At 37.4% G+C, this 24,221-nt stretch overlaps 1 protein-coding gene and 1 long non-coding RNA gene across 7 annotated transcripts in view; one reads left to right on the top strand and one right to left on the bottom strand.

The window, feature by feature from the left end:
• Positions 1-24,221, top strand: part of fam13b (family with sequence similarity 13 member B) — a 60,049-nt gene that overhangs the window by 6,163 nt on the left and 29,665 nt on the right. For 5 of the 6 annotated variants that reach the window (XM_044126730.1, XM_044126734.1, XM_044126735.1 and 2 more), the window contains exons 2-6: positions 8,056-8,207; positions 9,320-9,538; positions 13,080-13,292; positions 14,318-14,495; positions 14,577-14,721. In XM_044126730.1, the coding sequence (XP_043982665.1) occupies positions 9,373-9,538; positions 13,080-13,292; positions 14,318-14,495; positions 14,577-14,721 (702 nt within the window). In that variant the 5' untranslated portion in view covers positions 8,056-8,207; positions 9,320-9,372. Of the gene's footprint in view, positions 1-5,731; positions 5,750-8,055; positions 8,208-9,319; positions 9,539-13,079; positions 13,293-14,317; positions 14,496-14,576; positions 14,722-24,221 lie in introns of those variants that run through there. The other variant, XM_044126733.1, reaches the window with a different exon arrangement.
• Positions 16,111-20,596, bottom strand: LOC122836831. Its single transcript, XR_006371622.1, has 2 exons — positions 19,918-20,596; positions 16,111-19,696 (listed from the first exon to the last, which is right to left on the bottom strand). It is a non-coding gene; the product is annotated as an uncharacterized LOC122836831 (long non-coding RNA).

Here is a 24,221-nt window from a genome sequence, read left to right on the forward strand (position 1 = left end):
CGTCTGCTTCACAGCTTGTTTTCGTCCATTGTTTACAGCAACAAAGACACAGACTGTAGAGTTTTTCTGTTCAGCTGAAGCTCTCCGCTCTGGCTTCAGTGTTTCCTTATTCCAGAGTCATTGTTCGGCCACATTTTGATGTTTTCTGTTTTGAGTCCCACTTCCTGCAGGAATGCTGCTTGGTCAGCTCCTCCACAGTTTTAACTCGGAGCTAGCCTGGTTCTATCAGGACTGCAACTATTACTATTCATCACAGACTTCTGCACTATTTTCTATTTTCATTCTTTATTCTTTCATAATAAATTTGAGAACATGATGATCTAAATAACTCCAACTGGGGGAGGGAAATATGCCCGACCTAAAATCAGAATATGCAACATTGTCTTTGCCCGATTATTGCAGCCTGTGGGGTTTTTCCTGACTGTGAGCGAAACGCAGCCTGTTGAATATGACAGGTAGCCAATCAGAAAGTGCGGTGATGTAAGAACGGAGGGGATCCCAAACAGTTGACATGGCAGCAGAGAGTCCATCGGAGGTGATATGTGTAAATGTTTATTATTACATGAAAAGGTCATTTTTATATATGTGTAATATATGTGGTTATGTTTATTCAGTTAAAAAACATAACTCACCTTCAAATCATAGAGCAGCAGACAGAGCGGCTGCTCCCGCCGTCTTTTATCAAACGACTTTTTGTTTTACGTCTTTTATCGCTTAAAATGAGCCACAAACTATCACTACTGCTTCTACATCGTCATCCTGTTTGACTATTCTAAATTCACAATTTACTGGTTTTACTGGATTTTCTTCAGGAACCAGGATGTTCTGAGTGGAACCGGTTCTTGTGTGGTGTGTTGCTCCAGCCGTGTGTCTGGACTCAGGAACCGACCAGAACCTGTTGGACTTTTATGGCTCTGTGGTCACAGAGGTTTGGAGAATCGGCCCACAATCCTTAAATCCTGTGAACCAGACCTAAAACTCTCAGCTCTACTCCTGTCATCTCGTCTCTCTGCTGCCCTAACGCTCTGACTCTGGTCGCTATGGTAACGTCTACATGTCCCTTCAAAATAAGATACAGATGCTCCACAAAAACAAACATTTGACCTCAGGATAAGGACTAATGGAGAACTGATCTTGTTTCTCTGCAACCAGACGGTCCATCTGGGAGAGATGAGAGACACCAGAAGTGTTGCTGATGCTCAGGGTTCTTGGTCTCTAGTGGAGAAACAGTTTGAAGCTTCATGGCCTCATTAACATCCGGTCACCATATCATGCAGAGCTTGGACTGTGGGAATCACCTACTGGGATAAATCCATCCTCCTGTCTCTTCTCTGGGCCTTTTCCCTTCATAAAGAAACTTTACAAAGAATCTAATTTTCAAAATAAAAGATCCTCCAGACTCGAATATACATCAAAGGGAAATATTTAATTATTTCTTGCATGGCCTGGTACCAGTTGGTCCACGGACCGGTCCGGGGCTTGGGGACCAGTGGTGTAGCCGATAGACTAACTCCTTTCAGCACAACCTGAGCACCACACTAGTTTGTCGCTGCATCAGTCAGGTCTGTTTGGAAGCAGAATTAACCCCGTTGGAAAAAGGAAGCAGCTCTTTCCTCCATCACTGCTGTTAGTAGATGTGCGTCAGATTTATGTGCGTACCAGAAACGCAATGCAAAGGTTCCTGACCAGAAGGTTTGTATTTAAAAAATAAATGCAATTAATTGCTTTTCTGTGTTTTTTACTGGTTAACATGTTAAAATCTAATAAATAAAAATGAACGCACTAAAGCCCTGGTCCTAATTTTATCATTACAGTCTAAGTTTATTTTCTGCTTTGATTGAAGCTAATGATGCATAAACTGCCTCATACCTAAAAATATTTTATCTTCAAATCAATCAGCTATGAGCTGATGTTTGTAAGAGGAAATTAAAATCTAGTTCCTCTTCAAATAGTGTGAAGATATTTTAAGATGTGACAGAGAAAATAAGGTTTTTGTGAATGTTTTAGTTTTTATGTCCGTCTGTAAAGTTAAAGCGCTGCAGCCCAAACCTGAACTTTGCAGGCCTTCTTTCCTCTCAGTGACATCAAACCAAAGTTGATGCAAATGCTGCAAACAGAGAGCTGGTTTTCCTCCACTCCCACAGAGTGAACATAGAGCTGCGTTTATGTTTCAGCTGTGGGCGTTTCAGGCTCTTTTTGCACAGAATGCTTCAGCATTTTACTGGCTTGACCAAAGCGACTAAAAATGTTTCAACAAATGTTTCTAACAGGAAGGTCTAGAAATGTGACATTCAGATGTTTTTCTTCTTCTCTGTATTAAATATTAAATATTTCTCTGAGATTAATAAATTCAGCAACATGATGTAGATCTAGAGTAGAGGTCTGCAAACCTCACAATCCAAAGACCTGTTTTATGCGCAGCCTAGCTAAATAAAACTTGTCTTCTTATTGGAAACCTTAAAACAAAAGGAAGATGGATACATTTTCTGCTTTCACTCATTGATATTTGTGTAAAATTCTGGGAAAAGCTTTGCACATCCTCAACTCTAATAAAGTATTACTGGTACTTCCAGTGTCATTTATTATGAAATTCAGTGGAATGGTTTTTAACTACTTATGAAGGTCTGCAGGATGTTGGACCCTGTTTTTTTTTTATCCTGCAGGACTTCCTTTAATTAGCTGCTTGGTTTATGCAGGACAAACATTTGACAAGAAAGATGAACTTTGCTACACGTTCTCTTCATCTTTAAAATGAATGAGGGAAATATGATGCATATTTGTGCAAGAGCAAAGCACTGGAAGCAGCAGCCGGTTATTAATTCATCAGACGGGCCGGCAGGAGACGGTAAAGTAGGTTAGAGCAGCCAACCTCAGACGTATTTTTCTTCCTGCTGCCGTCTTCTTACCGGCCTCTCCTCATCTTCCTGACATGTCTGTTTGTCCTGCCGCTCGTTTCTCCTCCAGTCTTTGCATAAAATTGCTTTTCTTATTTTTTTGCAGCCCAACTAATAAGGTTTGCTGCATTCTTTCTGTTTAAAGTAGAACCACAGTCATACAGACTAAACATCTGATCCTGGTATCCACTGGTAACCTGATTTTACTTTGACATAAACTAACATTTTGTTAGCTCCGATTTACTTTAATAAAGTAATAAAGGTTATTGTCTTTGCTGCATCAGTCTGACTCTCTGATAAAAACTTAAATGCATCCTAACACTTCTTTATCTGGTTTGTCAGAAAATGACGCAGCATTAAATGGGTCACGTTGTTAGTTCACTGGAGAAAAAGTTATTTTAGCGTTAGGTCCTCTTCTGTTCTACTGTACCAATAAGGAAGTTCACCAATTAAGAAAGTAATTACCCCTACGCTGCGACCTGGTGAACCATATCTGGTGATGAGTCTTTAGCATCTTTTTCCCAGAAGTCTTCAGGATCATCAAAAGTTTTGGTGGAGCTGCAGCTAACGATTAATTTAGTAACCAAATACTCTACTTATATTTCTGTCTAATAATTGGACAAAAAACATCAGCTTCTGTGGAAACTATTTATGTTTATTTGTTGAGTATAAAAAACAACATTGAAGCCAACAGCTGATTTAATTACCTAGTTAGCATCATTTCCTTCTTCATGATTTTTTGTTTTTTCTACCAAAAACTGGACTCAACAAGTCTTCAGTCTGGTGCTTTGGCCTCAACCAGCTGTTTATTTTGAAGGACTGCAAGGTTTCCCTCAGAAAACTTGCTTAGCTCGGCCGAGCTAACTTTAAACATTTTTGAGTTAAAAATGTTTAAAGTTGACAGGGAATGTGAAAATATCACTTGATAATTATGTATTATTGGAAGTTTGATATCTGAACACCAACTATGAAGTCTTAAAGATGCAAACATTAAAAAATAATTAAATAAATAAGCAATGCTAAGCCTGGTGGGGAACACGTAAAGCCTGGTGGCCCGCCAGTATTATAATACACTGGGGGAAAGCCTGGTCTGTTTATACAGACATGATAATTAATTTTATTTGTTGTTTCTGTTGTTTATGTATTTTGGATATTTAAAATGTCTTCCAGTTCCAGAGTTAAATGTTGATTAGAATTTAAAGTTTATTGATCAATATGTTCTTGCATTATTATGCCGTTACCTCAAAGCAACAATGTTATCGTTTATCGCAATAACTTATGGGACAATTTATTGTGATAGGAAAAGTAAAAGCAGAATAAATGTGAAGGATTGAATACTTTTATCACCCTGTTGGGTGTAAAGTCCAGACGGCGGGCTGCTGTGATTTAACGAGGGGAATCGCTCCAACCAGTGTGAACGCTGAACAGGTGTTGCATTTCCTCTCTTTGTTTTGTTGTGGCAACAGAAAATTGACAGTTTGAGTCCTCATTGCTCAATGTTTGGGTCACCGCGGACTGATAAACCGAGTGAGCGCAGGTTGAGCTTAAGCTGATTAACGATGGACTTCCTGTTGTGTAGCTTACTGCAGACTGATGTCAATCTGACGTGTTGCAAAGCATTCATATTTGTGACATGATTGTAGTTTTGTTGAGCCAAACTGGATCCTTTCGGCTCCCTGACGGTTGAAGGAGGCTGCCGCTGACATGGCGATGTTTTCGCTCCTCCTGTGACACGGCAGCTCTCCGTCACATGCTGCGTGTCGGCGGCAGAGACTCGGATCGGCATGCCTTCCTGGTCATGTGATTCAGGGTGTGCGGTGGTTTGTGTGTGAAAAGTCAACCTTGCTCTGCTGAAAACAGGGAAGTGTAAGGATGCCTGACACGCAGCAGAAATACCTCCGTCACTCTCACCCTGACGGTGCTCCTGTGTTTCACCTGACTTATTATTCAGATTCATTAATACTTTAATTTAATGTATTTGTTTATTTCAAACAGGCTTTTTAAAAAGCAAGAACACAAGTAACCAAGAACAAAATAATTAGATTACGTTTCTGTTTGAAAAGTAAAAAGAAGTGAACACTTATCTCAACTTAATATCACTTACTGACTCAAAACATTTCTAATTGAAACCATGTTATAGTATTAATAACCCTGCGTTAAAGAACCAGCAAACACTTTTTATGACAAACAAAATGATTACAAACTGACTTTCATAACAAGACTAGAAAATCTACGACCCCTTAATAATAATTATGACAATTATAAATAACAACTGGACATACAGCATCACAATGATTACCAGCTCCTTGCCAATGTACATCCTATAAATTCTTCATAATCAAATAAAACAAAAAACTAATGTTAATAATGTTTATGGCTTTAATTTGGACCAGCGCAGTAAGTTGAGTAATTCTGCTGCTGGAAATGTCATTTCCTGTCGTTTTGCTGTTCATTAATATTTAGTTTAACAGCTTTAATCCATTTTAAGTAGCTGGATAAAATTAGTTTCTAAAGCTTGTTCTGAAGGAAAATGCTGCTTCAGATTAACCATAGCGGGATTTTCCGACTCTGTTTTCACTGGTTCTGAAAGGATTTGGCCGTTTGCAGGAAGGTGACCACCTCACCGATGCGCAGACTTTTTGGGTCAGGTGTGCAGTCGCTGTTTTGCAGGTATTGAACTCGTGACCTTTGTGTGGAAAGCCGCTCCCTGCAGAGCGCTGCTGAGGCTTCACATCTGAATGTGGGCAGGTGCTGCTTTTAGAAACGAGCTGAAACCTGATATCGACTTGGCTCATTTAAATTTACTGCCTCTACCAGTCTGCAGTGGGCAGTTAATGGAAACTAACTGAATCAAGGTAGGTGTGATGGCTGACTTTTAGCTTGTTACAGTTCAGAGACGATTACTTGTTCGTCACAACAGATCATAGCTTCTCTAATTGGCTGATAAAAGTAGACTGAAGGCGGTTATCTTTAGATGGAAGTACAGAACGAATAACTAATTGTTTGGTTGAGATGTCAGGAGGAAGTGAGCTGTTATCAAACCCGAAACCATACAAAGAATTAACCAGTAAAGATATTTAGAGTTGGTTCAGCTGTGAAAATGTTAACCATGCTTTTTGCTGAAGGAAAACTCAGTATTCTGATTTTTTTGTGCTCTTGTTTTCAATATTTTTGACTCTATTTGTCTTCTACTATCATCATAATCTCATCCTAATCTCTAGGTTTTATTCACAGATTAAATCAGGTTGCATTTTATTAATGGAAAACATCTGGAGTGAGAAAGTGAGTTTTGAAGATAAAATGGACTTTAAGGGTGCAAATATTTGATTTTATTATTTAAAGTTCCAAGATTTGTCAGCAGTTGGTTAAGTCATAAAATTAATCTGTAGGGTTTTTTTTTTTTTAGAAAAAAAAGTTGCTAGATTTGTTGCTAGTCATTTTTGTGAAACAAAGTCGCCATGTATGTCACTAGTAACTTTTGTAAAAGTAGCTAGATTTATTTCTAGACATTTTCATATAAAAAGTATGTTACAATTTTTTTAATTTTGAAAAACAAAAGTTGCCAAATTTGTCACTAGTTGCTTTTTTTCCAGAAGTGGTACAATTTGTCGCTGGTCGTTTTTTTTATTTTTTAAAGTTCTAAGCAAACTAAGCTGATATTAAAGTCCAACAAACAGACGTATCGCTGGTCATTTTCTGAAGAAAAATTTGCTAATTTGCTTCTCAGTTGCTTTTTTGGAGAAAAAGCTTGCTATTTTTGTTGCTTTTTTAAAAAATATTTAAGATTTGTTGCTAGTTTTTTAAATCGCTTTTTTGCTGCTAGCCGCTTTTTTTGGAAAAAAAACTAAAGGAAATAAAATAAAATCAGTAGATTGATCACTATTTACATTTTTTTTTAAAACTTGCCAGATTTGTCGCTTGTTGATTTCTTGAAAGATTCCTCAGAGGGTCTGCAAAGTCACTTAAACATATTGACAAAGTTGACAGTAGTGCTTTATTATCCCGACCCAACTCCCACCTGACCTCTCCATTCACCTACTCTTGGCCACGCCCCTCAGTCTGTCGGCTTCGCCCACTTCTGAATTTTTAGAAAATTTGTCTTGGGAGTGGAGTTGTGCTGTTTCTCAGCCTCAATTTCAGAAACACTTGGGTCTTCTTGGAGCTCAAATGTGTTTGGAAAGGGAAAACCTTGGGCTATTTACTCCTAAAGTAGCAGAATCAGAACCAGAATCAGCTCTATTGGCAAATATTTCAAGCATTTTGACTCCAGTTTGACACCCTCTCAGCGCATGGATATTTAAATATAACACAGAAACGATGGAGTATACAGCTGTTCAATGTGTGGGAGTTATAATCTACTTGCACTATTCAACATGTGTTGGAGTTTCATATCAGCTTAGTTTGCTTAGAACAGAAGGATTTGGCTTGAGAAACACCTTTAAGTTCTGCTAGTAAGAGCTTTGATCCAGAACAAATGTTTCTTCAGGAACAGAGGGATTTTCCTTAGCTTTTAAAGAGGCTTACACGCCTCTTTAAAGGTGCCAGTTTAGCTGCTTTTAGGAGGAAAAGAGGCTGAAGAATGCGTTTTAGTCAGAAGTCATTATGAGCGAACTCCAAACTCCTGGAACCACAGGTTGGTTTATAAGCTTTAGGAGAAACAAGAACCACTCAGAAAACACTGAACTGCCCTTGACACTCTTTTTATTCCTAGAGTTTTAGGATATAATAACTTTCTACATCTCTAGATTGGAAAAACAGTGGATATCTTTATTAACATGTTGTTCACAGTACAGTTCCAGTGTTTCATTTTCTTTTGAAAATAAAGTGTATCCATTTTTGGTAGGAAATTGCATGCTTTATTACGTAATTTCCATTAAATCAGTGTAAAAAGGTCTTCAAACAATATTATCGTTTATCGCCATAATTTTTTAGATAATTAATTGCTCAGCAAAATTTGTTATCGTGACAGGCCGATTATTTTATATTTCATTTAAATAAAATTCTCCCTTCTGGATAGAAACAGACCTGCAAGGCTGCCAACATCAAATCTGTTAACATAGAACATTGTTTCTCTGTGAAAATCCAGAGCAGGAAATGTTAAATGTGATAAGTATGTTGTTGGACTGAATTTTTTAGTTTTCTTTTGAATGTGTGTTCGCAGTGAAGCTAGAAGGGAATCCTGCTAGAGGATCAGCGGTCTGTCAATGAGGAACTACCGGCTCATCTTCTGCCACAACCTGAAGCAGCCATAGATGGTCCAGTGGTTCACTGGCCAGAGGAGGAGAGGATAGGACACACTGTCACTGCTACACGGTACACACACACACACACAATTTTAATTATTTACGACGCTGTTCTGTCCTCTGTTCTTCACAGACTAGAATGATTATTTTATTACTATGACCTCAAAACTTCATATTTACCTTTTTATATAAAAACGCATCAGCAACAATGCTCCTGTAAACAACCTGATAAATAAATACTGTAATAATGCCACTAATAATAATTCTCCATCCTCTTTCAATTTCTTTTTGTTTTCAATTGATATGTCCTGATGTTTGCTTATAGTTTGAAAATACCATAATGTAGGAAATATATTTCTTAAACAGATATCTTTATTATTATTTTTTTAAGGTTTAAGATCATTAATTGCAGTGCAGTCTCCACAATTTATGAGTGTTTGTTTGGGGGGGGGGGTTACTGAAGTTTCTATTAAAGTAAAAAAAATTTAGGTTTTAATTTTGTTTCATTACAAATGTCTGCACTGCTAATTTAATAAATTCAACAATCTAATATTTAAATCCCTGCATTAGTATTTACTACACAGTTAAGTAATTGCGTAATTAAATTTAGTTAAATATATAATTATTTGGGTATTTTTATCATATCATATTTTGTTTGTGCTATGTTTTATCATAAATAATTTAACTGTCAGATAGTTTGGTTAATGTTAAACGACTGACAGTTCAAATAAATTCATAATGTGTTGCCATACAGACCTAAATAATTTCATCATAAAATCCAATTTTAGATTATTTCTACATTTTAATTATCTATTTTAGAAATTATTAATCATAAATAATTAAAGATAAATAAATGTAATATTATGTATTTCTAGTTTTGTTTGAAGAATCGCATATATGATTATTTATCTATAAATAATAAACAAGGCTCCTTGTTTTAACAATTTACAAGCAAGACACAAATTAACTACTTGGAGTCTCTGTGGATTATCTTGGATCAGAAAATGTAACATTTTTACATGTTAATAAATAGATTTTAAAACGTTGTAAAGAGCCGATATTATTTCAGATTCACCCTACCAGTATTCTAAAATCATTTAATGTAAACTGCTTTTGTGTTTTTTTTGACAACTCGCTTGTTAATTTTTTCCTTCATTAAAATGTTTTTTTGTCTTTGGAAAGACGTAAGGTTTCAGCGGAATTGTGGTGAGGAGGAGGTGGCGGAGGAAGAGGCCATGAGGAAGAGCGTGTCTCCGTTGCCAGGCAACGAGGGCGAGGGCTCAGCCAGCACCGCTCGGGTTTTTGGCGTTCCTTTGGAGGAAGTGACGCGCGCGCACACAGTCAGCGGCCATGAGGTTCCTGCACTGGTCAAACACATCGTTGACTACATCGAGGAGCACGGTGAGAGACGCAGATGATTTATTTCTCTTTGTGGGAGAAATCTAAAACAATTTTTTATTTTTCTGTTGGGGCAGTTCAAACATTTTCGCATTCTTGGTTTCTGCAAATAAGTTTTGTTTTGGATTTTATCAATTACTTTATGACAAACTCAAACACAACAAATTGACTAAATTAAGTGAAGAAGTTAATCTATGAATAAATGAGAAATATTTTTCATAAAAATAAGTGCTGTAAATTCATTCAGTAATCACAGTGACATAATATGAGGTACTGTTAGCATTAGCATTGGCATTAAACACACAACAGGTCAACAGGTCTCAGATGTTTTCAGGATCAAGGTTCCTGTTGACCTCGGTGACCTGTGCTCTGGAATGTTGTGGAGATCCAGACTGTAAGATGAACTCTGATAACAGCTCCACCCTTGGCTTCCTTTTTTATTGCATAACAGTTCTGCTAACTTCAGATCCATCAAAGTCCTGGGCGATAAGGAGAGCAGCAGGTTGAGGTTTTTCTGCAGCCACCTTTTAATGCCCACGTTGTTTTTCTTCTAACTTCTAACTGCAACTACCTGAGTTAAAACTGTTTTAATTTCTAGCTATTGAAATGTGTAAAACAACAGCAAAAAAACAAATGGTGCCTGGTTCGAATCCTCGTTGGTGCCTTTGTCATGTGGTTTGCATGTTCTCCCAGTATAGGTTTGGTTTCTCGTTGGATCCAAACCAAAACATCCACATTTTGTATGTTTGTGTGTGTCTATATATTTGTTTACCTATCATTCTGGGAACTTGACAAATCACCAACAATGTGAGGACATTTGTAGTTGTGAGGACATTTTGTCATGTCCACACAATATAAAAACAATATTTGATCTAAGGTGTGAATTTAGGTTGGGTATACAGACCCATTCAAAAAAATTCAAATATTATTGAGAAATCCATTTATTTCAGAAGCTTTTTCACTAAGTGGTTGCTTTAAAGCCTTTGTATTTAATTGTGATGATTTTCCACAGAGAGTTAGTGAAAACATAATTAAAGTTAGAACATTACATTAGACTAATTTTACAAAAACCTATTCTTTTAAAACAGAAATGAGGGTTTAACAAAAATATGTTTTTGTTAAAACATATTTTTACAACTGATAAAAGTTGTAAATTTTTCAAAAGGTACTTAATCTGACAAATGAGCCTCATGGAACACATTCTAATTTATTGACTATGACTGTATTCTATTATCACTCATAAAGGTAAAGGTACCTGTAAAAGTAACTATACCTTTACCTTTATCAGGTTTAGTGGAAAGGTTGGGGATGGAAGTCAGTGAAAGACTGCACAAGTACAGAGAGACAAGAGTCTGTGTGAGGCCTGCAGGAATTTAAAATTAATTAATAATCTGTGGTCCATTATCCAAGATGTCCCAAGCTCTTTGTGAAGATGACATTTTGATCTCCTTATGAAAGAAAACAATGGATGGGCGGTTCTGCTCTAAATCCAGGATGAGGGGTCAAAACATTTCTGCTGTGGAAGTTGAGCAAAATGAGAAAATGTTTGAAATATGAATTGTCCCAGAAAGTATTGCGATAAACAATAATATTGTCGTTTTGAAACCACTTCCAACCAACATAATGATATTGGCATATTAATGTAAGTACAACCTCTTGAAAAATCTTTAATTTCTAGAGAACATTTCACAATGGAACTGGATGACAATTTACATATCCAAAATAAATAAACAAAACAAAAACAAAAATTATCAGGTTTTAAACATATTAATCATTCAGCTAAAGCAGGGGAAACAGGCAAAACTGGCAGTTCTGACTTTTTAAAAAAAAATAGAAGTGCAAACTAACTACTTTGCATTTTAATGTTTCAAAATGGGGGCTTTTCAACAATATTCAAGTGCAACATCTCTTTAAAGAATAAGCAAACTACAAAACAAAATCAAGCATGTAAATGAAAGTCATCATGCTCATTTCAGTTTATCATGCAGTCATTATCATTTATTCCCTTTTGTGACAGCCTTACTGTGTCTGTCCAGTAGGAAGTGTCAATGGGAATACAGAGTTTATTGCAAAATGTGTTGAGTTGATGTAAAGACTGGAACAAAGTGTCCAGGCCTACTAAGGTGCAGAGCAGGTTGGTGACCCAGTAGCTGTTCAGCCGTGTGAAGTTATGTAAGGAGTCTCAGCTGGAGCGTTAATTAGTCATCAGCTTTAATCTCTCCTGCTTTGTGAGGGATACCTCAGGTTTTACTGGCTGTTACTTACATTTGTCATTTCAGTTAATGGAAAAGAAAGATGAAAAGTCTCCTTTTGATTTGGTACATTTTCATTCTATGTTGCGGGTAACTTATGAATCTTATAATGAACCTCTGTCACAGAAACAGTTTATTTTTTAAACAGTGCTCCCTTATTGTCGTCTGAGCCGCTGTGATTCATGTGGTCGGCCGTGTGGAGCCAGAAACGGGAATCTGGTCCACGGGATTCCTTTTAGTCTTCTGGGCTTGAACAGTGGGTTCAAGGCTCACTAATGGATCAGACACCAGGGGGCAAACAGCAGAAAAGAAGCTGTTTCATAATCCTCATGTTACAAAATAGTGACTATATGCATTGTATCTACTTTTATAAATTTGACACAGCTCTAGAGCTACAAGATATCTGTCTCATTATTTCCCAAATTTGACTTTTCTTTCTTTTATCTTTCTGAGTTACACTTTTTCAATTTAACAACATATATTAACTCAAAAAGTATGGAAAATAGCTGGAGGTCAACATTTACTGTTTCACTTCAACAGAACATTTCCCCTCATTTTTATTGAAGAACTCAAACATTGTGCAAAACTAAGAATCAAATATTTAACTTAAGAGAAAGTATCCCTATTAAGATTTTAAGACCATTATCAATAAAATGATAATGCCATCCTAATGCAAGTCACCCTCTCAAAGATATAATACAATAAACTTTAATTTCCAAAGAATATTTAACACTGGAACTGGAAGACAATTTAGATATCCAAAATAAATGAAACAACCAAAACAAAAACTATGAAATTTAAGCAAAACAAAATTACACTTCTAAAAATATTAATTATGCTCATACTGGGAAAACAGGCAAATCTGCCAGTTAGGATTTTGTAAAAAATAAAATAAAAGTCCAAAGTAAACGGCTTTATACTTTTCATTTTCCAAAATGGCAATTTTTGCTGAATTTATTTTTTCTGCTGTTCCTTATAACCTGCTGGCCCTGAACTTTACAGAGCCAGCAAGTTTCCAAGTCCATACTTTTATGTATTTCAGAGTTTCTGTGCTCAGAATCTGGATACAGGGATTATATTTAATAATTTTGGTAATTTTGTTTGATTCTGCAGCAGCTTTACAGTCTAGAACCAAAGAGAAGGTGGTATATCTGCAAAGGGACAGTCCAAACTCTCAACTTTAATGTTTGTAATGAACCTCAACCTTAAACATGGCCTCTCTTTGGAAGGTCACGCAGATGAAGTCCCGGTAAACGGCTGCCGTCTGTCTGTCTGTCTGTCTGCGTCATCAGGTCAGCTGGACTTGGAGGGGCTCTTCCTGGTTAACGGCAACGCGGAGCGAGTAGACTGGCTGCGTCAGCGCTACGACAGCGGCGAGGAGGTGGAGCTGGAAAAGGAGGCTGATCTGGCATCAGCGGTTAGTTTGCTCCGCCTCTTCCTGCAGGAGCTTCCTGAACCTGTCATACCAACGGCTCTGCAAGGACACATCCTGCAGCTCTACCAAGGTGCGCTTCAGGGACGCAGCGTCCGATCAGATAGTTTGCCTCTCGGTTACCTAACCTAAAGTGAAAAATTGTTGACCCTTGTCACAGCACGATCCGTCCCATCAGCTAATTTGCACATGTGCTAATATAAATACTTCTGGGGAGGGTATTTTTATTTCTGTTCTTTTTGTATGTCATTGCAATTATAAATGTAATATATGATTTAACAAGAATATCAAGAAATAGAGATAAAAACAGTTTGAGCACATTTTGCTAGATTGCTGCTGCTAAATTAATGCTTTTGCCCATGTATAAGAATCAAGCATTAGGAAAGGATAGAGGATAATAAAGTTGAGTTTCCCACAAACCAGTCTGATAAACCATTAGTTAATCTCATAGAAGATGTGATTATTATAAAAATAAAGGTCTTTCCTTATCTGGTATGAGTCCAACAGAAGGAACATTGACAGTAGCTAAGAGGGCCCAATATGCAATTTCCTACTGACTTCAGCAAACAAAATCATTACAATTATACATTAAAATAATTATAACATTGTCTAAGAAAATAGGTCCTATTAACTAATATAAATAAATATGTTACACTTTTCTGATGTACGGTTTAAGAATAAGCCTGGATTGAGCCAACGATACGTTCAGTGACTGTCCTCAACCAAAATGTTAAAGTTTCCATTTGTGATGAATTATGATAAAACTGAAACTTAACCATGTGATTTTTCTGAATGGTTTAATGCATCTTTAATGCTCATTAAGGTTCATTTGTTTAGATTTAAAGGATCAAATCCTCCATTTTCAGATTTGCTCTGTTTCCATTTATGGTTTACCTCTGTGCAGTGTCCTTTTTGCTGCTGTTTCTGGCAGAGATAATCTCCTCTAATCCTTTTTTAGTTCATTTTGTCGTCATGCAGATCATTGCCTGCGGGCTGTTTTGGGTCATAAATCTGTGTGTGAATACTTTTTTCCAGAACTCCTGCTAGTTTCTGTTGCACAGTGAACATTTGCAGGGATCTCTGGTCTATTGAATGCAGATTACAGCAATGAGGAGGAGCTGTGCAGAAACCTGAAGTACCTGCTGCAGCAGCTGCCCCATGTGAACTACGGGCTGCTCCGCTTCCTGTGCCGCTTCCTGGCCAGCGTGGCTTCCCTCCAGCCGGACAGCTGGACCGTCGGGGCGCTGGCCGCCGTCTTTGGACCCGACATCTTTCAGTAAGAAGCCTCTGACATGCTAACCAGCGGCCAGAATTAGGAAACCTGACTGAAATGTCTTGTCTTGTCGTCTGTTTTCAGTCTGTCCGCTGAGAGGGAGGACATTCAGGACCAGGAGTCGGTTAGCAGAGTCCTGGCTGAGCTGCTGGACAACCAGGAGGGACTGTTCGACTCGGAGGATGATGACGTGTCCACCACCAACGACTACAGCTCCATCAACGAACAGGTTGGCTTCTTCTCACCTCGCCTTCTTTATTAGAGTGTCCTGCATGTGGGTCATAATTTATAGGGATGCACGATATATCAGCACCAACATCTGCATCTCTGACACTTTTTCCAAGTGTCAAAACGGTAGTGAAATATAAATAGTGTAGGTAAATATCGGTTATCGAACATAACATCATTACTAATATAGCATATCAATATCATCCTGAATATTTGTATCATTGTATCCCCAATAATTTATTCAAGAAGTTGTCTGAGATTTTTATTATGCTTTAATTTGCTTTTTAGATTTTTTTAGAAAAAAAAATTATGATTAAAATGAGTTATATTAAAAGAATAAATTTATAAGATATTGAGAATAAATCTGTAATTATGTGCCAATAAATTGGAATATTACAAGAGTAAAGTAACTTGCCAAATTAGGCGAATAAAGTCGTAACAGTACAAGAATAAAGTGGTGAAGTACCTGAACAAAGTCGCAACAACATGGAAGAAAATTATAATATTACCAGAAAAAAAATCCTACTGTTGATCTATATGTATTATCGATGAATCGGAAGCATGTGATCACACGTGCAGAAAATCAGCCGACACAAATAATCAGACTTTACTTATTTTATTCTTTTTAGCGCTAAAAAGAAAGAGACGCTTACCCTCACAGGCTAATTTGTTGTGACGTGAATACACCGGGACTAAACAGCATCTGATCAAAAACGGACGATCCATTCTTTATATCTAAGACACGCCTTATTGGTCGTCTGATGAACTACGTCAGCTAAGGAATGCCATGATATCATGGTGTCAGCTTAAGTTTCACTTCTACTGAAAGCCTTTTGTTTGAAAGTGAAACATGCAAGGTCAAGTTCCATTCCTCCAAAAGCTCTCTGTGCATAAATGAAACATACTATGTGTGAAATACAGCTGTATGTGCATGAGTACACGTGCAACCCTGGATAAGCGTCTCAACAACTCCCCCTTTTGGTCTCTAAGAGACCACAAATAGAACATCAAACAGCTTGGGGAGCATCACACATCCTGAGGAAACACTGCCCACTGTTCGGAAAACTCCCCGGGCCCATTACGATGTTTGTTGTTGTCATTTCATTTCATTCTTATGGGGTAAAAATCGAACAGAGCGCCCCCTGGCCCTGGGCGGCGGGAAGAAACCACAGTGTTCCTCTTACAGGCTAACAAAGAACATTCAACAAAAAATAAATAAATATTATTTAAAAAATTTATGGATAAATGGTAACTGAAATGTAAAATGAATAAAATGTTATTTAATACCTGAAAAGAAATGCAAAATGAAGAAAATAATAAAACATTAGATTTTATTTAAAAATACATTTAAAATGAGAAATGAATAAACATTAGTGAAAATTTTGATTTATTAAACCAAAAGTCAAGAAGATAAACCTTAAAATGAATAATTGTTAGATGATGCTTAAAAATTTTAAACGTAAACAAAGAAATTTTCAGATCCCTTTTTTTAGATGAAAACCATGTGCAATGCACAGAATAAGAGACAAGCACATTTGAAATATGCAAATCAATGTTATTTTCAAAAATTCAGTAGAAGTACAATGTAATTATTCTAGAAGATTCATTAGAATTCAGTAGTATTGAGTTGTAATGCGATCTACAAAGTTTAATCAAGGCAATGTCTTCTAGCAAACCCTATCAATGTCGAACCGGTTTGAATTGCACACTTGCATTCAAATGTGCAATTTGAATGAATAAAGTGAAATTAATGAGTTAAAAGAGTAAATTTAAAAATAAATGTTAGAAAGTGAAGCCGGCATTTGAAATCCGTTTCTTATATTATTATTATTAATTTTTTTTTTTAATTAGTGAAACGTGAACAAACAATAAAATGTAAATAGAATACAATGTGAGGTTAATACTGTGAATGCCGGTAAACTATAAATTGAATAATGCAAAATGAATAAAATGTTAGTCAATATGCAAGCTTCAATAAGTCAAAACTTAATGAAAATAGGATAAATGATTAAATGTTAGATATAATACTGACAAATAAAATCCTAAACAAAGTATTGTTAAGATCCCTTTTAGTACTCGAGAGGTGAAATCTTTAAGTTCAAAATATGAAAGTAGTTAGTGGTCATAAAGGGATACAAACTTATCATCTGAAAAGAAATATGTTTAGTGAACAAAATGAAAACACATTTTAAACTTGGCAATCAATGTTTTAGATAAAAATTCAGTCTTAACACAATGTAATGATACTGGCCAAATCTTAAGAAGTCAACAGGATTAATTTATTTTAATGAGATCTGCAAACTTAATTCAAAATTTTGTCGTCTAGTATCTGTTAATGTCAACCAGTTTCTACGTGTGTCCAGATGCCTCATTTTCATCCAGGCACACCGAGAAAGGATTGGACTTTTACATTTAAAATCTGGAAAGTTGCAGCTCCACAGTTGCGCTGCACTTGACCTGTGAAAAGATGCTGTGATTCAGAGGTTGTTGTTCACCTACCATGATGACACAGGCTCTAAGTCTCACCATAGCACAGACACCTGTCACACCAGTCTATATTCTCTCAATTAGTTTATTACCCCTGCATAGATAAAATATCCCATCTCTAGCCTATTAAGTGCTGTGGGAATGTGATGTTACACCAACTTTCAGGGATCCGGCCCACACTGCGGTTACCTGTTGTAAAATTGAAATAGACATAGTTATCTTTAACTGGAATAGCGGCACCATCCGGGCTCCGCTGTTGATTACTGGAAATAAAGCTGTTAAAGTGTCACATCCAGAGGGCTGTTTAAACTTAGTCATATTAAACATGCAGTTAAAACCCCAAATGTCAGATGGAATCAAAGAAGCAGGTTCAGTATAGATTCTGGGTCGTCCAGCTGTGCAGGTCACACAGTTAGACATTTGATATTATCGTGCTGTTGCAGTTAATCAGTCTAACCACAAGTTGGTTCCTGTGTAATGTATCGACCCAATTTAATTTTGTTTGTGCACAAACCTTAGCCAATTTTGTTTTAAATTTTGATTCATTCATTCTGCTTTGCCTTGGGAGGTAATGATTGATTAGACATTTTATGATGATTTTACTATCTTCTGCTGTTGCTGGCCAGGCTTCAGGCCATCCTGTGAAAGCATCAACACAAATCAGCAAATATTTTTGTCTTGCACCGGGTTTATCATGTCAGTAAAATCCAACACAATTTCTTTCCCTGGACATGTGACTGGAGGAAACTGTCCCTGATGTGGGTTCAAAGTTTTCTTAGGGTTGAACTGTCCGCACACCGAACAATTCTTAACAAAATGTTTCACCATGTGGATCATTTGGGGGTGCCACCACTCTTTAAGATTGTGCATCATCTGCTTCGTCCCAACATATCCAACCCTGTGAGCTTCTTGGAGCAGCTCTCCTATTTTCCCAGGAGGCAGAATTAACCTGCCATCTGGGCCCCTCCAGCACCCATTTGTTTCACGTTTTTCTCTTCAGGTGACGCCCCCTTTTGACATCTCACCACCTCTTCCAGGCTCTTAACCCTTGTGTGTTGTTTCTGAAACAACAACCATCTGTAAAGAACTGTCTCACCTCTGGTCCCAGCAGAGGAGCTGCTGAAGTCCTGGTGTTACCTTGTCTGTCTTTGCCACCAGGTCTGCACACACATGTGGTTCTCCTTCTGAAAAACAGTCTGCCATATTTATGTCTTGGTGTGTGAATGAAATGTTTGGAGCTTTCAGGACTTTGGAAAGTGTTTGTTGCCTCAACGCTGTCATGGTGAAACTCAGTGAATGTCCCATGACTATGTGTTCAGTTTTTGTATCAGGCAGCAGGTATCCCAGCTGCCTGTTGTGTACAAGGGTGATGCCCTTTTCCTCCCCCTTTTTCTGAAACAAAACAGTCAGTTTTGTTCCAGAAATATCCTCAAAGAACTGTAAAGTGTATTCAGGGATGGACAGCTCTGCAGCCGACGCCATGTGTTGTTTGAGAGAGACAAAAGCTTGTTCCATGGGGACATGCCAGTCGTTCCTGCTGAAATTATTCTACCCAGAAACTTAGCCTGTTTTCGAGCAATCTGCTTTTACTGACCTTAAAATCTGTTTGACGCAGGCACTGCAAAACCAGAGAGGTGGCTTTAACGCAGGTCTCTGTTACTGGTGCAGCAAGCAAAAGGTCTAGTGGGCAGTCCTGCAAAATATCTTGCAAAACCTGGTTAAACTAAAATCGATTCCATTATGAGGGAACATTCAACGTTAAAAATATTTTTATGCATTGCATATTAAATGTTAATTTATTTTAGTAAATCAGTTCAAAAAGTGAAACACATAACTAAAGTCTTTAAGTCTAGTAATGACAATAATTTTATGCTTACAGTTAATGGAAATATGACAGATTAAATCGGAATATCTTACCAAACAATATAAAGAAAACCATTTAATTAAGAAATGTAGATATGCTGACAAATATGTTTGAAGATTGTTACTTTTACAAACCAAGGAGCCTCATCAGAATGTCTAAGGTCACTGATTTATGGAAAATTGCAGTACATTTTCCTTTAAGACTTATTATGTGATCAGACCCTGAATGACAGATATTACATGTGTAAAGAGTATGGGAGGAAAACAAACCTAGTGCTGCTGTGGCAATCGAATCTGTGGCTGCCAGGGAACGTTTCATCATCACGCCCAATTTTTTCACTTGGTGCTCAGGGTGCAAACAGAGAGAAATGTGAGACATTTAATACCATTCTGATTGTTTTTCTGTGAGAGAGACAGCAGCAGCTACACCAACAGGAGCTACATAAATGTCCGAGACTTTTACCTGCCAGGTTGTTTCCTCCAAAGTGGAAAGGAAAGGTTCCTGGTACCATTCAGATACGTCTCTGTCGCAGAACAGGGCCGCGCATGGTGGATCCGGAGGAGGAACACAGAAGCGCAGACACAGGAGCCAGGGCTTCCAGGCCAAGAACGTTGACATTAGGCTGCTGTAGGGTAAATTTGCTAAAAGTCCCCAATAGATGTCAGCAAACTCAGACACCACTGGCTGGATCAGATACTGTCCTTCTGTTTGGAAATTTCCACAACGAAGGGAGGTGCCATCAGGAAATGCAACAATTAGTCCATCAGCCGAGCACATGATTGTTGCTCCCATCTTTATCAGCAAGTGTCGCCCAAGCAAATTCATGGGAGTCGTAGGAAAACTTACAAAAGAATGTTTCATATTCTGATTACCCAAGGTGAAGGTCAGAGGCATCGTGAATAGCAGACTGTTCAGTCCCTGAGAACCCTGTTAAAGACACAGTTCTTGATGTCAGAGAAAAGGTGAAGCAGAGTTCAGAGTGGAATGTGTGGCTCCAGTGTCAACCAGGAAGTCTGTGTGCTTTCCTTCCACTGTTGCAGACAACATGGGGTCTGCTGTACCCACATTGTCTCCGGGGTCCTCAGCAGTGTTTCAGTAGATGTTCTGTGTGGCCTCAGTATTCCCCTGAAAGCAATGTCCAGGAATCACATAAGGATTGTTGGGCATCATACCTGGCAGTCTTTGGTATGTTCACACAGTGTTTGACCCAGTGTCCAAAATGTCAGCACTGGTAGCACGTGTCACGGTCCTTTGGCCCTTGGCCTCGTGCTCCGTGACCTTGCCCCATGGCTCCCATCCACATCCAGCCAAACGCCATCCCCGTCCACGAGGAAACGCTCTGTATCTGTTTGAGGATATAAAAAAGAAAAAGCAGGAGGAGGAACCAGTTCCCCCCCCAGTATGATTAGAGTTTTGCCAGTAATTTGGAATTTTACCCTGTGTAGATTTATTTTGAGAAGATGCTGCTGCAACCAACACATGTTCTTGTTTACTTTTTATTTAATTAATGTAATTTTGTTTTGCTTCCTGCAATTGGAGTTTCAGCGTCTGAGTGTCTAAGCCCTTAAAACTGTTTTTTTTTATTATTATTTTATTCGTCCTGCGCCTTTAAGAGGTGATGAAGCAGGTATCTTTTCCATCTCACATGTTCACACCCTGCAAGATCTTGAGTGTGTTTTATAGACTGCATAACATATTCAGGGACGCCTTTTAAAACTGCTTCTTTAAGCATTTCAATTAAGTTTGTGTATGGACCTTTAAGATTAACTGTAGTTTGTCTGAGCCAGGTTTCTAGATATAATGTCATTTAGCTGGGACCAAACATGGGATTTGGTGAGGATGGGGTTTGATCTCATACAGTCCAAGTCGGGGTTCTATTCCCAGTGTGGACTCCTGAAGTTTTGTGGGGTAGCAGTTCCCCCTTGACTGTCAAAGTTCCTTCTGTGATATTTAATTATTACGGGATATATCCCCTTAGAGCACGTGTCAAACTGAAGGCCCGTGGGCCAAATCCGGGCCGCTGTGGGTTTGTGCGGCCCTCCAGATTCTAAACTAAACACCAAGTGTGCTTAAATATTATGCTATCAATCAAATTAATGCAGTTCTATCCGTTTACTGCCAAATTATATCAATCAGTCGCTCCAGTTTCTTTTAGAATTATCAGGGAAATTCACCAAAATCAACAAATCCCTGCACTTTTCTGAGCAAATAAAAAAATGTGAAACTTCCTTACTTGAACTAAACAGCTGCCTCAAACCTAATTGATGTCACATTATATGACCTGTACAGCGAGTAATAAAAAGTCAAATTTACCGTTATAAATAAGTGCAAATATTTCCAAATAACTACCACAAACACTTTCTATTACAAAAAATCACAGAAATTCAATGATATTTAAGAAATGCTTGATATTTTAACAGTTTGTGAATGGCTTTTATCAATACATTCTGGTACAACTGGCCCTTTAAGAGCAGTCATGTTCTTGATTTTGCCCAAAACGAAAATAGTCAAGTCTGTATTTTTATGCTAGTGTGTTCAGAGCTGGTGGCAATGACCCTTTTTTTAATTTTCTTTTTATGTTATTGTCCCTGTCAGGAACCCAATAGTTTTCTTTTTGCCTGAGTTCTGTCTCTGCAATCTGCCTGTTTTGTCTTCAGCCTCTTTTAGTGAAAACTCCTGCCTCTTTCTGTTTTTGTTTTTAATTGAAAAATTTTATTATCATTCAGTGTTGCCTTTTTTAATTATTCTCATTTGTGATCTTGCTATTGGAGCATTTGCCTGCATGTCAGCTAGAACAATTTTATCTATTGTTTGCTCTTTTTTATCTTAATTTAAGAGGATTCCAGTTTTATGTTGTCCTGTTGCTGCTTTTGTTATTTAACATTTGATCAGCTGACCTATGTCCCTTATAGAGCTTCATCCTGTCCTGTGGTGTGCATGGCACGCTTAAAAATTATTAGTTTTACCTGGTAGTGACATTGTTTGTAGGAGACTTGTTAGCAAAGAGGCAATTAATCAGAAATCTTACATGTAGATGTTGTCAAATTCATCAAGGTGGAACACTTCTGTCTGATTCCTGACAGATGACACAACCCAAAGTTCGCTCCTCTGCAGAACATTTTTTTTCTTGGGTTTTTACACTTTTTAAACAAAAATTACCGTCCTAAAATTAAACCAAATCTAAAATCCTCTAATTCAATATGTCTTTATGAATTTAATAATCATCAATCAATCAGTCAAACCTAGTTTAAACTTTAGTCTAGAAAATGTTATTTATATTCACAATCATCAGTTTGAAGTAACCAGTTATTTAAATCAAAGTTTCCTTTAATCTTTTATTTTATAGCAGTAGACATCTTTTTATAATTATTATTTATTAAATAATTAATAACTTCATCAGTTACTCAGTGCTTGAGTACAGTTTGTTTGTTCTCATAATCACAATAATTTTCATCAACCAAAGCGGCACAAACAGAAACATAAATATTTATCTGATTTTCAGTTAGTCACAAATTTTCAGTCTGCTTTTCTTGTTGTCCTATGCTCAAATTATCAATTTTATTGAAGCTTCATGAAATTTCCAATATTAGTTAACATATTTAATATGTTAATATTATCTTTAGTTGTCAGGTTCCTGTTTTTAGGTAATGCTACATTTTTATTTATTATTTATTCATTCATGTATTTATTTATTGTTATTAAAACTATGTCAGACATATGTTAGAATCCAGCAGTAACTGAACTACCTGCTGCTAGAGCACTTCACCCATTGTAATAAAATGTAAATTCATTTATAGAATGAAATTCTAAATTAACTGTTCAGTTTAAATGCAACAAATACTTTATGGTATATAAACACTTCAGTCTCAATTATTTTCAGCCCTTAAAACTGTTCAATTTAATTTCAAACTAGCATGTATTACCGGAATATTCCTTCTTTTCTTTTTTAATAAAGGAGAGAAAGTTTTACAAATCATTATTAGCTTAGACTCTGATAATTTTAAGTTGGTGAAATTTAGTAGCATAAATTTTGTTAGATCTTTTGCTGAAATTTTAGTGATTGTAGATTTTCTTCTAGTTATGCTAGTTATTCCCTCTATTTGCTCACCAACCATAAACAAAGGTCCTATACCCCCTTTTAAATCAAATTTCTTCCTGTCGACCTCGTCTGCCATGCCTGGAGCAAGAATCACCTCTTCTCTCCTCCCTGCCTTTTTTTTTTGTTATAATTTATTACTCACACACACGGCGGAGAGCCTCTGTGTCTCTGTTTTTATTTTTGTTCTTCCCCTTTTATTTTGAAATTCATCATGTTCCGCCAGATAAGTCATTAGTCCGTCTATTTGTTCCCCGAGAGTCACCCAAGGGCCTGTGCCCCACTTTGAGTCGTAACCCTCATCCCTGGAGTCACTATCCATTTTGCAAATTCAGAAATCACCTTATGTTTTGTTTAGTGGGCACGGCGGCACCTGCTCGTACGGCGACGAGACAACACCACAGACAAAGTCAAACCCCTTTTACTGTCCGCACGGCGGCGGGACGACACACAATTGATAACCCAAACACGATCTGTTGTTTCATGTTTAAATTACAGTTCACAAACACCAGAACACATCACAACATTAAACAAGCAAAGAAGCAACACATGAGAGCAAAAATGTCTGCAGCTCTCACACACACAGCTGACACACACACACTCCGCTCGGCGGCGGAGCTAACAAACAAACAGAGAAGTACACATAAAAGGATCCCCGCTTTTCAGCTCCTATTTTAGCCCTGGACGTTCTAGGTTCTTTCCACACAAAAGAACTCTTTTATCGTCTTCCCACACAGAAGAAATCTCTTATTCTCTTTTCACTTATATTTCGTCCCAGGAACAGATCGCGATCACTTTAAACCTTAATTTTCTCTGTTCCTATGATGGCCAGTTATCACCACTTTTTGTGTTTCTTTAACGGGCACAGACTGGCTACGCGTTCTTTTTAGAGATTCGCTAAATCTCAGGGCTAAAACCGACAAAACCCAGCGTTTACCTTCCGCCGCGTCCGACGAAAAGGTGAGATCGCCACTTCTCGCGGACAGCCAGTCGCCAAACTTTTTTTGTTATATTTTATTATTTTTATATTTTTATTTGATTTTGTTTTTAATTA

Source organism: Gambusia affinis, linkage group LG09 (assembly GCF_019740435.1).
Source record: "Gambusia affinis linkage group LG09, SWU_Gaff_1.0, whole genome shotgun sequence".
In the NCBI taxonomy this organism is placed as follows: domain Eukaryota; kingdom Metazoa; phylum Chordata; class Actinopteri; order Cyprinodontiformes; family Poeciliidae; genus Gambusia; species Gambusia affinis.